General features: G+C 37.5%; 2 protein-coding genes across 4 annotated transcripts; both read right to left on the minus strand.

Moving 5' to 3' along the window:
* mapk12b (mitogen-activated protein kinase 12b) lies at positions 1-7,608 on the minus strand. 2 transcript variants are annotated; one of them, XM_048157098.1, is made up of 12 exons: positions 7,180-7,608; positions 6,048-6,172; positions 5,869-5,927; positions 5,594-5,705; positions 5,481-5,510; positions 5,153-5,200; positions 3,211-3,325; positions 2,489-2,560; positions 2,118-2,197; positions 1,946-2,024; positions 1,058-1,231; positions 1-486 (listed from the first exon to the last, which is right to left on the minus strand). In XM_048157098.1, the coding sequence occupies exons 2-12, from the start codon at positions 6,060-6,062 to the stop codon at positions 410-412; spliced, it is 861 nt and encodes a 286-aa protein (XP_048013055.1). In that variant the 5' UTR covers positions 6,063-6,172; positions 7,180-7,608; the 3' UTR covers positions 1-409. The 2 variants fall into 2 exon arrangements, with proteins under 2 accessions (XP_048013055.1, XP_048013054.1); XM_048157097.1 differs by having other exon boundaries at positions 6,048-6,177.
* Positions 7,609-8,636: 1,028 nt separating this feature from the next.
* Positions 8,637-17,391, minus strand: mapk11 (mitogen-activated protein kinase 11). 2 transcript variants are annotated; one of them, XM_048157099.1, is made up of 12 exons: positions 17,134-17,391; positions 12,751-12,880; positions 12,544-12,602; positions 12,224-12,335; positions 12,081-12,110; positions 11,860-11,907; positions 11,638-11,752; positions 11,295-11,366; positions 10,292-10,371; positions 10,063-10,141; positions 9,799-9,972; positions 8,637-9,574 (listed from the first exon to the last, which is right to left on the minus strand). In XM_048157099.1, the coding sequence occupies exons 1-12, from the start codon at positions 17,244-17,246 to the stop codon at positions 9,501-9,503; spliced, it is 1,086 nt and encodes a 361-aa protein (XP_048013056.1). In that variant the 5' UTR covers positions 17,247-17,391; the 3' UTR covers positions 8,637-9,500. The 2 variants fall into 2 exon arrangements, with proteins under 2 accessions (XP_048013056.1, XP_048013057.1); XM_048157100.1 differs by having other exon boundaries at positions 17,118-17,385.
* Between the last annotated feature and the right edge of the window lie 191 nt (positions 17,392-17,582).

The following is a 17,582-nucleotide window of genomic DNA, read 5'->3' on the forward strand; positions in this document are numbered from 1 at the left end:
GAATTGGTGAAATGTGCTTGGGAAAAAAAATATGATCAGAAAATCAACTTGCCTAATAATTCTGCACTCCCTGTATTATTTAATAAATTAAATAAGAACTGATCGGTAAAGTAAAAATATTGTCTACTGGCACACTGAAATCATTAAGACTAGCATTCAAATACAGTGGTTTTTGGGCTGCTTTCGGTTGCAGGTAAAACATGAATTTTGCATATTCAAATCATTTATAATTCACATAACATAACAATGTCATTGAGTCTTATAACTGAGTAACACTGTGACAAACTCACTTACATTTACTTACTTACAAAGTCATACAGATTACATTCATTCCATTTTCTGTTCTCTCTCTTTGTCACACATTTATGCATATCAATGACATAGTGAGATACAATATCTATGATATCTTTCAGAGGGATGTTTCTTTGGAGTCTCTGATCTCTGTGACAGGTGGCTGGAAAGACAGGATCTCTGTAAAAGTGTGACCTGCAAAGTGAGAGACAGAAATGACATTGAATCAGAAGTAACAATCGAATTCTAATTCTGCTGCCTTCCAGCATCATTGCACTTTATAAGCTTATTATCTCTCTTCATGTCTTTCACACCTCTCCCAGCTAAAAAAATATGTTCTAAGAATGCTTTGCTAATGTTCCCATATGAAAACATTATTTCTGAATGTTCTCTAAACGTTCAAAACATCCAGTTTTTAAATGTTTTAACATTTCTTGATTATGTGAATGTTAAAGGTTAATGTTAATTCATCATTTTGCAAACATTATTGGAATGTTAATTTTGAATGTTAGAAACATTTTAACATTTTGTTAGACAATTATCAAACTAAAACTTAAGGAAAAAAAAACATTCCATGAATGATGTATAAATAACATTTTTTGTTAACATTTTGATAACATTATTAAAGACCAGATAATTTTGAAAGAACATTCTATTAACGTTATTGGAAGAACCATGTCGGAACATTAGCTTAACATCAAGCATAGAAATTAAACCTAGCAATTCTCTTATTTTAGTTATTAACTGTCAAGACTTCATCTCATACGTTTCCATTGTTCCAGAGGCAGTTCTGTGTTGTCCATGGAGTGGTCATACGGCAGGGCCTCCGTCTCTTCCTCAGGCTCTCTAAACTCTGTAAACAGGGGGAGCTCAAGCGCCTCTGCAGCGCTCAGACGTTTTTCTGGATCCAGAACAAGCATCTGCTCCAGAATGCTCACCGCTGAAAAAGATACACATTCGACACAAATAACTCATAGAAAAACCTTACAATTGACCCCATTACCATCCATAATTGCAAATTTAACATTTGCTCAAAATTGTAATATTGCATATCACCTGTGTTCAAGAGAACAAAATCGTCATTGTGCAAAATATCTGTAATCAAAATGGAAGCTGCTGCAATTGGAGAAGCCACTGTGGCCTCCCCCCATAAATGTCTTGTGCCTGGAGGTGGATGCCAGGTGTTTAGAATCGTAGTCATGTGAGACAGTTGTGGGATGTCATTAAACATTTCAGAATGACCCAACCAACATTTGAGATATTGTGCAATGAATTTGGTCCACTGCTTAGTCCAGTTGTTCAATCGCATCCTTAATTGAGGCAAAGTCAAGTGAGTTTTTTGTTGTGCATTGAGGGATTTTGAGTTTGGTGTTTCCATCCAGTGTTTTTTAAGCTATATCCCAAAATCTGCATAAAAATGGATAGATCGGGGTGTCCAATCCTGCCCCTGAGGGCCTCTGTGTAGCTCCAACCCTAATTAAACACACCTGAACCAGCTAAACAAGGTCTTACTATAGGCTAGAAAGTTCTAGGCAGGTGTGTTGAGGCAAGTTGGAGCTAAACTCTGCAGGACAGTGGCCCTCAGGACCGAGTTTGGACACCTCTGGGATAGATGGAAACATAGCTAACATAGTGAAGGAAATAAATAGCGTACCCTCTGTGCTGGCTTTGAAGAAAATGGTGTTTAAGTCTTTCTTTGGTACTTTAGGTAGACCTCTGATGTAGTTTTTGGCCTGTATGGATGAAAAAAAAACATGCATCACTTGTGCATTTCCATGTCTAAATGTATGTAAAGTAGTGTTTCTTTTTATATGTTAAACACTCACATCTTGGCTTTGTAGCTTCATTATGAAATCTGGTGCTGGTGTTCCTGTGATTTTCATGATCTCTCTTAGCTGGTCCAAGTCTACAAGTCTATGTCAAGGATTCAGTGAAAGAATAGAGGCAGTACAATCCCTTTTCTGCAAACCTGTGTAATCTCTACTGTAGATTGTAGTAAACCATTTCTGGCAAAAGCTAAGTCAGTTCAGTTGTTTGTAAATGCCGTGATTGCTACTGTGATGCATGTAAATACACAGGCAAAGAACATCATACAGTTATCAGTTTTCCATTAAATTTAATCATTCGGGTAAAAATCAAAACACTAAAACACATGAAAGCAGAAATTGTTTAGGTTATATTATGAGGAAAAAGATACGGTCATTTCCTTTAAAAAGTGGCCTTCCAAGCAACATCTCTGCCATGATGCAGCCCACTGACCAGATATCAACTAAAACAGAAAAGGAGTGTTTAAATCAGTCAATAAAAGTCTGTAAATCAGTCAATCAAAAGTCAATGGGGCTGCATCCAAAATCGCACACTCTCTTGAGTAGGTACTTATTTTGAATCGGTAATTACTTCATGAATGCTAAAAAAGTATGTTCTAAATAGTATGAATGTGTGTAGTATGAATGGAATCCGGGCATACTACATTTACCATGTTGTCATTATCATGTGACCTACCAGCGTCAGTTATGTCACTCGCTTTACTGCCATTTAAAAATCCTCTCCTCTGGCCTCATGGGATAGTAAAGTGTCCATCGTATGCACACTTCAGAATCTCACCGGAAATAGTAAGTCATTCGGGTACTTTTTCACAGTACTTTACTACTGTGAATTCGGACATACTTATTTTGTCACATACTGTTTTTTGCCTAATATATAGTAGAGAATTAGGGTGAATTCAGGGTGATTGGGACACTTTTTGCCATTGAGATGAATTAGAAAAAGTGTCCCAATCAACCTGAATTCACCCTATGTGTTTTCGGATGCAGCCCAAGACTCCACTGTGCCACATTGTGATGACATATAGCGACATCTAGTGGTTAGGGATATAATAGCTACATATATTTTGTCTCTAGTGGTAGTTCTGTATCTTACCTGTTTGTGAGTAATGCATCCAGTTGAGGATAACCTCTGGTGCTCTGTACCAACGAGTCACCACATAACCTGTCATTTCTGAATCTGCCTGACGTGCAAGTCCAAAGTCCAGGATCTGCACACATTTTACAAATGTCAAGAATGTTTAGGGGACCAATATTTGTAATCTTATATTAAAATAATTATGAATCCTAAATAAAGAGTTGTTTATATATATATATACAGTGTCAGTGGGTACAGAAAGTATTCAGACCCCCTTAAATTTTTCACTCTTTGTTATATTGCAGCCATTTGCTAAAATCATTTAAGTTCATTTTTTCCCTCATTAATGTACACATAGAACCCCATATTGACAGAAAAACACAGAATTGTTGACATTTTTGCAGATTTATTAAAAAAGAAAAACTGAAATATCACATGGTCCTAAGTATTCAGACCCTTTGCTGTGACACTCGTATATTTAACTCAGGTGCTGTCCATTTCTTCTGATCATCCTTGAGATGGTTCTACACCTTCATTTGAGTCCAGCTGTGTTTGATTATACTGATTGGACTTGATTAGGAAAGCCACACACCTGTCTATATAAGACCTTACAGCTCACAGTGCATGTCAGAGCAAATGAGAATCATGAGGTCAAAGGAACTGCCTGAAGAGCTCAGAGACAGAATTGTGGCAAGGCACAGATCTGGCCAAGGTTACAAAAAAAATTCTGCTGCACTTAAGGTTCCTAAGAGCACAGTGGCCTCCATAATCCTTAAATGGAAGACGTTTGGGGCGACCAGAACCCTTCCTAGAGCTGGCCGTCCGGCCAAACTGAGCTATCGGGGGAGAAGAGCCTTGGTGAGAGAGGTAAAGAAGAACCCAAAGATCACTGTGGCTGAGCTCCAGAGATGCAGTCGGGAGATGGGAGAAAGTTGTAGAAGTCAACCATCACTGCAGCCCTCCACCAGTCGGGGCTTTATGGCAGAGTGGCCCGACGGAAGCCTCTCCTCAGTGCAAGACACATGAAAGCCTGCATGGAGTTTGCCAAGATGGTGAGAAATAAGATTCTCTGGTCTGATGAGACCAAGATAGAACTTTTTGGCCTTAATTCTAAGCAGTATGTGTGGAGAAAACCAGGCACTGCTCATCACCTGTCCAATACAGTCCCAACAGTGAAGCATGGTGGTGGCAGCATCATGCTGTGGGGGTGTTTTTCAGCTGCAGGGACAGGACGACTGGTTGCAATCGAGGGAAAGATGAATGCGGCCAAGTACAGGGATATCCTGGACGAAAACCTTCTCCAGAGTGCTCAGGACCTCAGACTGGGCCGAAGGTTTACCTTCCAACAAGACAATGACCCTAAGCACACAGCTAAAATAATGAAGGAGTGGCTTCACAACAACTCCGTGACTGTTCTTGAATGGCCCAGCTAGAGCTCTGACTTAAACCCAATTGAGCATCTCTGGAGAGACCTAAAAATGGCTGTCCACCAACGTTTACCATCCAACCTGACAGAACTGGAGAGGATCTGCAAGGAGGAATGGCAGAGGATCCCCAAATCCAGGTGTGAAAAACTTGTTGCATCTTTCCCAAAAAGACTCATGGCTGTATTAGATCAAAAGGGTGCTTCTACTAAATACTGAGCAAAGGGTCTGAATATTTAGGACCATGTGATATTTCAGTTTTTCTTTTTTTAATAAATCTGAAAAATGTCAACAATACTGTGTTTTTCTGTCAATATGGGGTGCTGTATGTACATTAATGAGGAAAAAAAATGGCCTGTAAAAAATGAACTTGAAAAAATGGCTGCAATATAACAAAGAGTGAAAAATTTAAGGGGGTCTGAATACTTTCCGTACCCACTGTATATATATAAAATAAGTGAAACTTCAGCTTTTGAGGAAAGTTGATGTAGACATTCTTCATTTAAACTGCACCATAGACCGTGCTGGTTTAATACCTTCAGCTCACAGTCCTGGTTCACTGCCAGATTTCCTGGTTTGAGATCCTGAGGAACAATCACCAAAGTACACATTAACAAAAAACACAAGACTAATAATACATCTAAAAAGAAAGTAAAATACTCCTATTTATTATTATATATAGGCTACTCTGTTTTTAAAGAAAATTCTAACCACAATATCAATTCATCAATACACGCCTCCATAAATTTTCTCAGGGATGAGAAAAGGGAAGGGATGGACAGAGGATGAATGAAAGTCAGGGTTGAATGAAGTGGTCACCCAACCCCCTCTGTGCATCTTATTAAACTCTCAGAGGTCACATACCCTGTGAATGATCCCAGCTGAATGAATGTACTGTGGAAAAAGAGCAAGACAGAGAGATTTATAGATACCACAAAGCTATAAAGAAGGACAGAGTGTGTATATCTGTGTCTAACCTTGAGACCCCTTAGTATCTGATAGACCAGAAACTGCACTCTGTCCTCGGATAGTCTCTCCATCTTCATCAGCTTTCCCAGATCAGTTCCCATAAACGGCATCACCAGGTAACTGAGGGAAAACACATTAACTGCTGTTCCATTGTTGGTCTGTAGTAATGACTGAACTTTATAAGTACTTTTAATGAACATTTAATCTATGTTAGTTATTATTGTTAATGTAAAAATCTAGTACATTTATAATGTCTGCTTTAAAACTTAAAGAATGGACTCACAAATCCTGAAATCTGTCCAACAAGATTTCTGAGGTAAAGACATCCAGCAGCCCAATAACCTGTCCAGTTGGTTAGAATTCGATATTAGGGAGCATGAATAACATTAACAGCGTGAATATATATCAGATTTCTCATAGAGATGGAGGCAAAACAGAGGTATGGGAAAATAGTTAACGTACATTCTCATGTTTCATGTGCTTGAGGAGTCGTAGCTCTCTGTAAGCGCGTTTGGCGAATAGTTTGGACTGGAATGGCCGATGGAGTTTCTTGATGGCCACACGCACTCCTGTCTTACGATCAATGGCTGAACTTTGGATAGAGGGAGAGGAATAAGATCAATTCTTGACACATGTTCTTATAACACTTTGTAATAACCACTTATAAGTTCACTGGGGTGTTAAAGTACAGTGAAATAGACTCCATCCGTAGACATATTACATGTTCATGTTGATTGCATTTTTCTACGTCAACGTCTGGACCCTAAAAAGAGGTTGTGGATTGAGTGTTGTGTGCAACAGGTTCATTACTCAATCTGAAACTTGAGCAACTTGGACAAGTGAAGAATCTATTAAAGCGGAAAGCCTTCTGAAGACAAGCACAATGTCTTTAATTCAGCAACTTCTGCTTGTTAAACGCAGACAATGGCATCAGCAGGGAGGCTTTGTTATGTGACCTCTTGTCTTGCAAAGGGAGAAAAGTTTACAGAGGTTTCACAGTTTCACCCAAATAAGCAATGAGGCCAGGAAAATGAAGAAAACAGTTGGAATTGTATGATGTACCTAATTAAAAAAACAATGCCTATCTATCAACGTTCATTTCAGAAATATCCTCCTTTCTACTGAAGTTACAGGGTTCTGCATTCTTTTAGCATGTAAAGTAATTTTAACAGCTGATAATTAAACAAAAACGCCTCGATTTATGGGGGTTTGGGGGCTATAAACAAAAGGTTGAGGGTCTTAAATGTATGTGTTTTCAGTAAACTTTCTGCAGCTACAACTTTACAAGTTAATCTTAGTTCACATAGACTAGATGCGTTCGCCTGAGGTAACCACAGCAACAGTACGACGCTCGAACGCATTCATTTTAGATCAGTATCGCACGGTACATTGAAAATAAACAAACATGGTTATTATGAATTTGTAAAATATTTGTATAAATACTACTACCAATACCAATACTACCATAGTATGGAAATACAACAATCTTTAAGAAAGCTTTATTGCGCAAGACGACACTAAACTTTTTAAGTCAACCCCTGAAATTAATCGAATAATTCTGACACTTTAAATAGCCTACTAACTTTATACTTACCAGACCGTTCCGTATGCTCCGGTTCCTATCTGAATAAGATCTCTGTATCTCTCCGGCACGTCCCAAACGGTTCTGTTTATGTCCTGGCGATAAAATCCTGCCCTGGTTCGCAGTGACATTCTCAGAGATTGTTGAAAGTATATCTTTCACATGTGAAACTGTCCTTTTTACGTTCTCATCATTTATCGAGAATTTTGATTAAGAAGCTCTTACAGAAAGAGCGCAAGCGGAGCGCAACTTGGTAGAGCACCGGTAGATTTTGGGGGCGGTTCAAAGTTTCCACAATTACGCACTGGAGACGCGCTGAATCCACTCTAGAACATCGTAAAGCAGCTTTATCGGGATGTTATCACTAAACAGGTTTGTGAATGAGGTTTAACTGACTCCCTTTAGTTTTAAAATACCTAACACCGTGATGAGTTTCGGGAAAAGTTATTTGTTTTATTAAGAGAGTGGGTGAGGGGACGTGGCTACATGCTGGTGGGACTGGCTGACTCACAAAGGGAGAAAGACCTAAACAGTCCCACTGAAACCGCTGAAGGCAGTTTTTAACTTTGTTTTAAAGGCATGCAGGAGACCAGGAGGAGGGTGGAGATATTAAGGGCAAAGTGCTAAGTCCACATAACCAGTACATCTGAACAACATCACAAAACTAACACTCGGTTTGTACTAAGTAGTATATTTTATACTAATACACTGTACTATATTGAAGGCAGGGCAGTTGTTGATAGTGGTCATTTGCACAAAATGTAAATGTGAGAATCCACGCCCATTTTAACCATTCAACTTCAGATGATGGGAACTAGTTTCATGACATCAAAGGTGCATTTGTAGTCATTCAGGATATTCCAAAACATATATTGAGAACAAATATTGAGAAATAACTGTGACGCTAACCTTTGTTTACCACTTCCTGAAATGCAGTTTCCTATTTTGAAAAAAAAAAAAAAAGAAAGACACATTCATTCTGTAAACATCTGTTGCTGTTCCTCAAATACGTTTCAAAAATTGTGTAATTCATTTTAGCAGACAGAAAAAAAAAACATCCAGAAGACTGAATTAAAATTGCTTACTCAAAAAAAAAAAAAAAAAAAAAAAAAAAAATGACATAAGAACTAGGACTGTTGACCAGGGTCATTTCATTTTCAAGCATTTTTGTCATTATTTTCATAAATAATTATATTTTTACATTCCTAAATTTGTATATATATATATATATATATATATATATATATATATATATATATATATATATATATATATATATATATTCAATTTGTGTAAAATAAAAGCACTACAACAAATTTATACATGTTTTTTCCCTTTAGGAATGTTTTTTTTTTTTTTTTTGCATTATTTTCATGACAAACACATTTTTCTCAGTTGATAATGTCACAATGCAAAAATAAATACATCAAATCCCATAGTGGTCCTAAAAGTAACTTTCTATATGCAAATTGTATTACTTTCTTTTTAATTTTGGATGAAATACAACCCCTTGACAGTTCTATGATGGATTTTGTGAGATTGACCCAAACATATATGAATATTGACAATTGACTTGTACTATAGGGAAAAAATGGTTGTGGAAACCTATTATATATTACAATAAAGGACATTAAAGGGCCTACTGGCCCTTTAAATAACTTAAAAAAAAAGAGAAACAGTTTGATACATTGTCCAGCATATGGTGATTTTTTTTTTTTTTTTTAAACAAAACTGTGAATCAGTGCAAACACACATGATGCTTTTGAGGTATATTATATTCAAATATCCTTGCAGATGCAAAATAAGTAAAGACAGATTATGTAACTGATTCAATTTTATGCAGACTTTTGTACATTGATGCATATATGAACTTTTTAAGACACACATCCCACTCCGTCCAACATTGTAAACATATTTATCTCCAGTGTGGCCTTCTCCTCATCTTGCTTGGTTTATTTTGGTCTTATACGAAAGACACCATACCCTGCTTTCACCTAGACGCCTCACATCAAATATAAAAACACTCAAAACACACAACTCTGCACACACACACACACACACACACACACACACAACATGCACCTTGTAATACATGTTAAAATGTTAATACATTGTGTTTATATTCCAACAATACCAGTCATGTTTTGCTCTTAATTAAATGTGTGTATGAACACACACCACCATACAGGAAGGGCATCATGCCTTGGAAATACATTGTCATTGTCTCTGGTTGGACTGCAGTCTGTTCATATCCAACAATCCTGTAGTTTGTATATTTGAAAGACGGACAGTGACGAGGGTGGTATCTTCCTGGATTGTAGTTACGCTCAGTTTTATTGTTCAACCTGAAGACTTTCAGTTTTTTTGGGAGGGTCTTTGAAATTGTTTACTTCCTCGAACACCAGCTCTGTGGAGGGGGAACGAGAGAATGAATTCCATTGTCACTGTATCAGCTCCAAAATTTAAGTTGAAATATGTGACAAAAATATAAAAAAATAGTGTCGATTGTACATTACAAGGCAGGCAGATCATGTTTACATTGATCTTCTGAACAAACAAATAGCTTCAGCATGGCGATGTTTAGTGTAAAGATAATACGTTTACAACATGTAATGTAAGACTCCCTCTCACCCTTCCACTCCTCCAATGTGCGATCCTTGCTCTCATGGGTCTGATCATACGGAGGTGCCTCCGGTTCATCTTCAGGATCATGGTATTGGGAAAAGTACGGATGGCACAGTGCTTCACTGGCTGAGATCCTCCCATCACAGTCTAATACCAGCATTTTTTTCAACAGATCAACCGCTAAAGGGGTAAAATAATATGATTTTTTTTTTTGACAAATTAATTGTTATATTTGTTATACTTAATCGTAAAATTATGTGTTCGCCTCACCCATTGGATTTGCCCCCCTAAATATCTTCCCCAGGTCCTGCTGGGGCATGTGTGGAAGAGACTGGATGTACTTCTGAGCCTAGATGCATAATACCAAAAAAAAAAAAAAAAAAAGATCAGAGGTTAAACTTTGCTTTGAATTTATGATTTTTTTTTTTTTAATTTAGCATTAATGCATTGATAGTATTTATAAATGAAACCAATATCCGAACGATTGGTCTCTTCTCACATGTTCGGAGGATATCTTCTTCAAAACGTCAGGGGTGGGAGTGCCTACCATCTCCATGATTCTCTTTAACTGATCAATATCTGAAGAAATGATGTTAAAGATTATATTGATCAGCATCATATCCTGATGCTTAGGACTTTAAGGGTGTTTGGTTTGATTAAAACAAACTCTGGTGCAATTACTCTGTCAGTGTGATTTGAATAAGTGTGAACGCTGCCATCTGAACCCTGGCGCACACCAAACAAGTGGACTGAGACCGCTGAAAAGTTAGGTCTTGGTCTGCTTCCAAACAAACTCTGGTACGGTTCGACTGAAATATGAATGCAACATGGACCAAAGACATGTAAACGAACCAAACAGGACATGCTGTCACAAGATGTCAACAGAAGGTTCAAGTATACCTGTTTTTTCTTCATCACAGTCGCAATGTTGCCCATCACAGTTTGGTACAGGCATCTCCTCGCAGCAAATCTTTGTTTGAGTGTGTGATGGAGGGATTCCTGCCGCTCTTTTGACTGAGTTGTCAATATACCATCATATGTACGCATATACAGTGAGTGCGTTTAGCCCAGCACACAGCATTGTTTTGGATGTTCGACAAGTTCTGTCGCAAAATATACGTCATAAAAGCCGTTTTTTTCTGTTTTGTATCTTTAGGTTCGGTGTTAAAAATAACAGTGTGAACACAAAGTGAACCAGAACTAAATTTTCTTTTTTGGTCTGGACCAAAAGAACCAAGAGAACTGAACTACAAGTGTGAACACACCCAGATTCTTCAGCCCAACTTGCAGCTGAAAGTCAAGTGTAGCGTAGAGAATTGACCATCTGATGCATTAGTCTTTAGAACTGGATTTCTAGTTCCTTACAGTCAGCTGCTATAATTTAATTTGAACCACTTAGACTGCGCTTTCCTCACCTGCCTTACAGGAAGCAAGACTCACTCAAAAACCACACATAATCACACTAAGAGGAGGTTTAAGTGGCTCTCAAGAACGAAGGATACAATCGTTGCCAGGAAACAAAACCTTCCCCTTCAGAAGTTCACCCATGATGCATCCAACAGACCAGATATCCACTGTAAAACAGATATGATCATATTTAATCAACCAGTTGTACAGAACATATCTATCCATCTATCCATCTATCTATCTATCTGTTGACCAGGGTCATTTCAAGCATTTTTGTCATTATTTTCATAAATACATTTTTATATTTTTACATTCCTAAATTTGTATATATATATTCAATTTGTGTAAAATAAAAGCACTATCTATAGTTTATATCTATCTATAGTTTTGTAAAGCACAAGTACTTGAGATTGAAGGGTTAGGTTAAGCCCATTTTACCTGTCTGGTTGTAATGCATCCAGTTGAGCATGATCTCAGGGGCTCTGTACCAGCGAGTCGCCACATAACCCGTCATTTCATCATCTGTCTGCCTGGCTAATCCAAAATCCAGGATCTGACAGTTTTGATAAAAAAAAATTAGAACCAAAGAAATGCATTGTGGTAATGCGGGAGCATGGAGCTTGTAGACTGAAAAGGCATCAAAAGGGGAGTTTTTCTCACCCTGAGTTCACAATCTTCATTCACCGCTACATTGCTTGGCTTTAAGTCCTGCAGACATGCATACAAATTATAATTGTGACTATTGCATTTTGTTAAAACTACTAAAACCAACTATTTTATATTATACAATCACTATGGTGTCCTTTTTTGTAAAGACTCCAGCGGCCTGTATAGTGGACGATACAATAAAAACTGTGAAGGAGGAAAGGAAAAGCACTCACTCTGTGGATCAGGCCAGCTGAATGGATGTACTGTGTGTGAGGGAGGAAAAAAAGTTAAGTTGTGAGAAGAGGCAGTAGGTTTATATTCAGTTTATATGTGTGTTTGTGAAAAAGAAGAAGAAAAGAACAGAAAATGTGCTTACCTTAAGGCCCCGGAGAAGCTGATAGATGAGGAACTGTACATGTTCATCTGATAGTCTTTGAAATTTGACAATGTTGTTGAGATCCGCTCCCATCAGGTTGGTCACGAGATAGCTAGAGAGAGACAGAGACGGTCTTAGCTTATATCTGATCTAAGCTTTATAAATCATCACTCTCTTGCAAATGCAGTTGTTTTATAACTGGTCAGCTGCAAGTGCAGATGGTTTTAATCAAATCAAATAGGCCATTTTAGCTCCACTGACATCTGATCGCTATTTGATGTGCTCTCAAATGCAGATATTATCACCGGGCAGACACTCACACCTCATTGAATTCTTCAAGAGAAGCTGCCGGGGTGAAAACATCCAGCAGTCCAATAACCTGGATGACAAAAGCATATAACATGAGTGACATAAGTGGCTCTGAATCTCAGAATGTGGTTTGAACAGACCTAACAAACTCCATTCAGATGTTTCATGAAGTGCAGGAATGGATTTACGTGTTTTTGCATGGGTTTCGGGGGACTTACATTCTCATGCTTCATGTGTTTGAGCAGTCTTAGTTCTCTGTACGTTCTTCTGCTGTGGATGAGGGACTGGAAGGGCCTGGAGAGTTTCTTAACAGCCACTTTCTGACGGAGGCGCACATCATATGCTGAGCTAGAGAATGAAAGAGTTATGCAATTATTAGATCCGATTTAGAACTAATGTTTTTGCTGAGACAAATAATTGCCATCATAACAGGATTTTTGGTATGGCTGGTGTGTTCCTGTTAAATTTGACCTTTTATTTCAAATGGTGTCACTTCCTCATAGCAGTGGACCATATTAAACTCGCTCTTTATGAAAGCACTCGTATGTTCTTTACTGAAGCACGTGCTCTGGAGAAACATGTCGAACATGAGTGCAAGACTCTGAAGTAATTAATATGTACATAGAAAAAGTGGCATTTGTCTCACCTTTCAGAGGCTCTAGAGTCATATCAGTTGAGACTGATTAGACAGGCTAATTATTTTAACGTTTCAAAAGGGCAGCTGAAAAATTAGGTGAAAGGGAAGCATAGGAAATTGAGTCAGCGAATAAAGTAATAATTCCTGCTGTAACTCAGCATTATGAATGTGCTTTAGTGTATTAAATAAAATAAATCAAAACATCTGGCAGTTCTTTGGAACTTGATTAATGATGGAATTCTTAGAAATTCATTAATCAAGATGTGAGATGCAGTCCCAAGGTTTTATCTACAAATGAATCATGAATTTTATTTTATTTTATTTTATTTTATTTTATTTTATTTTATTTTATTTTATTTTATTTTATTTTATTTTATTTAAGTTTGTGTTTTCATAATATAAGTGTGTGTGTACTGTGTATATTTATTATGTATATATAAGTGCACACACATACATGTATTTATTTAATGAATATTTACATGTATACATGTATATTTATATATAGTTTATATTTTTGGTAAGTATATAAATGCATGTGTGTGTATTTATATATACATGATAAATATACACAGTACACACACACATATATTATGTAAACACAAACTTATTTTGGATGCGATTAGTCATGATTAATTGTTTGACAGCACTTATTTTATTATTTTATTTTATAATTTATTTTTATTTTATTATTTTATTTTATTTTGGGCCAAGCAAAAGTAGTGAATCATCCATCTACAAATGAATCGTGCAGTATATATATGGTTTTATTTCATTTATTTTATGGCCACACTAAAGTCTCAGACTCTGTTAAAGACAAGAGCACCCAACCCCCATTTGGGACGCTCCCTTCCTTTGATTGTACCCCTCCACACACCAGGTCTGCCCAGCCCCCTTCCTTTAAAATAAATCAGCTCTGCTGTGAAGAAGTCAAATAATCACACAATAGAAAGAGGCTTAACGTGAACAATGCAAATTCACAGCTCATTTGAGTAAGAAAGTGTTCGTGGGAGTGTGTGTGAGCGAGAGATTCCTCGGGAATAAAATGACAGACATTTGAATAAGGATTGTTCATCCTTCTAGTTGTGCTTTAATCCTAACAGATCTGAATCTATATTCAAATTAAGATATTACAGGCCCATATCAGGCTTAATTTGAATTGGGATATCATGACTAAATGACTATTGAATTGTTGGTTTTGCATGCTTTATTAAAGCACTGTGGGACAAGGCTTATTATTAATACAATGCATAACAATAGCTTAATCAAGCCTCTCATGTCAAATGATACACTGCAATGTCTCTATAATCATATCCCCAGGCTGTTAGAAATAGCTGAAGTCGACATGGGATCCAATCAGCAACATTTAAATCCTCCGTGTAAATCCATTGTTAGTGTTTTGCATCTTTTAATACAGATAATGAAATAATTAGGTCTCAGGTGGTCTCAGGATGTTGTGGGGCATCTGCGTCACTGACAATGAAATGAGCTGCATCGCATAATTTTTCAGAGCTGGCAAACCTCCCAAACAAATGAGAAGGAAAAACTGGTAATAGCTTCCAGGATGACATGTGATGGCCTCAAGCAGTGTTCTTTGCTTCTTCTTTTTTTTTCAGATGCCTTTGGGTTTGTGATATTTGTTAGTTAGCTCCATTTAGCATTGTCAACCACAATGTCTTTCAGTACACTAATTTCAGCGGCCGCCTGAAGCAAACAGGCTGTAGTTTAAAAAATAAAGCAAAACAGAGCAGGAAACAGTCATTTTGGATGAAGCGACTGTTTATGAATTATGTTCATTGCAAGTTTAGTAGAGAAATCTGGTTGTATAGATCAGTATTAAAGGGATAGTTCACCCAGGAATGAAAATTCTGTTATTTATTACTCACCCTCAAGACCTTTGTTTATCTTCGGAACACAAATGAAGATATTTTTGATGAAATCCGAGAGCTTTTTGGCCCTCAGTTGACAGCTACACAATTGACACTTTGAAGCTTCAAAAAGTTCATAAAGAGATCGCAAAACTAATCCATATGAATTGAGCGGTTTAGACCAAATTTTCTGAAGAGACTCGATCACTTATATGATTAAAAATTTGAATTTAGGCTTTTATTCACATACACATTCATCAACACACACATTAGTTGTGGTAAACAGAAGCTCAAGCATGTTTGCTTGACGTGCGAGAACCAATGAGGTTCATTCTTGTGTTACGCATCATGTTTGAGCTTCTGAAAGAACCAATGAGGTTCATTCTCATGTTACACATTACATTTGAGTTTCCGCAAGAGCTTTGTTCTTGCACATCAAGCAGATTCGGTTGAGCTTCTGTTTATGTTCGCTGATCAATGTTTATATGTGAATAAAAGCCTAAATTCAAACTGTTCGTCATATAAAGCGATCTTGTCTCTTCAGAAAATTTGGACTAAACCGCTCAATTCATATGGATTCGTTTTACGATCTCTTTATGAACTTTTTGAAGCATCAAAGTGTCAGTTGCGTAGCTGTCTATGGAGGGACAGAAAGCTCTCAGATTTCATCAAAAAGATCTTCATTCAAAGATGAACGAACGTCTTGGAGGTCTGGAACAGAATTTTCTTTTTCTTTTTTTACCCTTTAATATGTAAAATATTCATGAAATTATGCCCTCATGAAATTAAGCCAGTGTATATTTTCTTTCTGTGATAACTATCTTCATTATGAGTCTGATTTTGACTAAGTTGTCACAACAGTAGCTTGCAGATGTAATGTTGAGCGGAAACAGCAATGCCCGATTACACAACGATTGTGAAACTTGGCTTGTCTTCAAAAAGTTGGGAAGAGGAAGAGAAACATGTTTACTTCCAAACATAATTTATGGATGAGTATGCAACCTATTGTTGGTACTACAAAAATGACATGACTGAATATGACTATAAAGTACTGATTGACATATTTGCAAATTAGTATAGTGAAAATGGGAAAATACTGAAGCCAGAAGCTGCGTCACCATGGCAACCGTTTCAGTCAGTCACAGCACGAGGGAGGCTGGAGGGCTCTAATGTTGGAGTTGAGATGCTACAGAGTGCAGTGCAATGTAAATCTCTCAGTGTGAGTGCATTATGGCAGGATGGAATATCTGGAAGTTTTCCCATGCAGATGGACATCAGATGCTGATGGGGGTGTGGCACGGGTAAAACTGGAAGGTTTCGCTTTAAGACCAGAACCGAATGGGCCTAGCATGTTGTGTCTACTCGAGCAATATTGTCATACCAGATGGGCATGTTGGAAGGTTGAACACAGAATCTGAAGCCTTAGTATGTGCTCATTCTATATATAAATACAACTGATGTGACTCCCTGTGAACACCTGTGTTTGCTTTCATAACTGCCTTTTTGTTCTTGATGGACTGCCAGATATAAATCTGTTGGTTCTATATATATATATATATGTATATATATTAGGCTATACTTAACAAACACGCCACATCCAGTCAGACAGACATTACTGCTGCAGGAATGATTGACACATGTCAGTAAACAAAAGGAGCAGCAGCAGCCTTTATCACAATATAATCAAATATAAACAGCAATGTTAACAAATATAACTTCCAATATGCTGTTTTGTTAAATATTTTCCTGGCAGTCGTTGATTATCATTGTGGAAAAAGTCAAATAAATGTTTTCCGGATGTTGTTTTGTCAGGCTTTATTCCTGCCTCACCCTCTCCTCTTCTTGGACGCTAAATTACGAATCTTACTATGACGAAGGCTTAGCTAATGAATATTAATTTGTTCACGCTGACGTTGCTTGGTAACCTTCCTGGAGCGTCCAGCGCGTCGCCTAAGATAATATTCATGAACCACGCCTTCAGTGAAGGATTCCGTAGCGGTCTGAAGGCGTTTCAGCCAATCACCGGTTGCGTCGTTAATATTCATAAGCCAAACCTTACTCATAGTAGTGTTTGTAAACTCGCCTGCTGGTGGACTCACCATACTGAGCCATATGCCCCCGATCCAACCGGTGTGAGATTCTGGTATCGTTCTGGCACCTCCCAGACAGTCTTGTTTAGTTCTTGCCGGTAGAATCCCGGTCTTGTCGACATATCTTCCTTTGGAAAAGACGCTCTTTATTACAAAACTGTCAGAAAAATATTAACGCATCCGCATGAGAGATATGCCTATGTGTGGAGGCAGCCGGCTTTAGTTCCTCTTCTTCTATTTGCCAGAAATGGGAGGAACCGTCTGTGATGTGTGTGCTTGTGTGTGTGTGTGTGTGTGTGTGTGTGAGAGAGAGAGAGAGAGAGAGAGAGAGAGATGGGGGATGGGGGATGGGACATGCATTTTTCATGTTATAAAAAATATTATAATTAGCCCAATATTATAATTATTATAATTATTATTATTAAACTATTCATGATAATAATACAAAAACAACAACT

Source organism: Megalobrama amblycephala, linkage group LG14 (genome assembly GCF_018812025.1).
Source record: "Megalobrama amblycephala isolate DHTTF-2021 linkage group LG14, ASM1881202v1, whole genome shotgun sequence".
Taxonomy (NCBI): Eukaryota; Metazoa; Chordata; class Actinopteri; order Cypriniformes; family Xenocyprididae; genus Megalobrama; species Megalobrama amblycephala.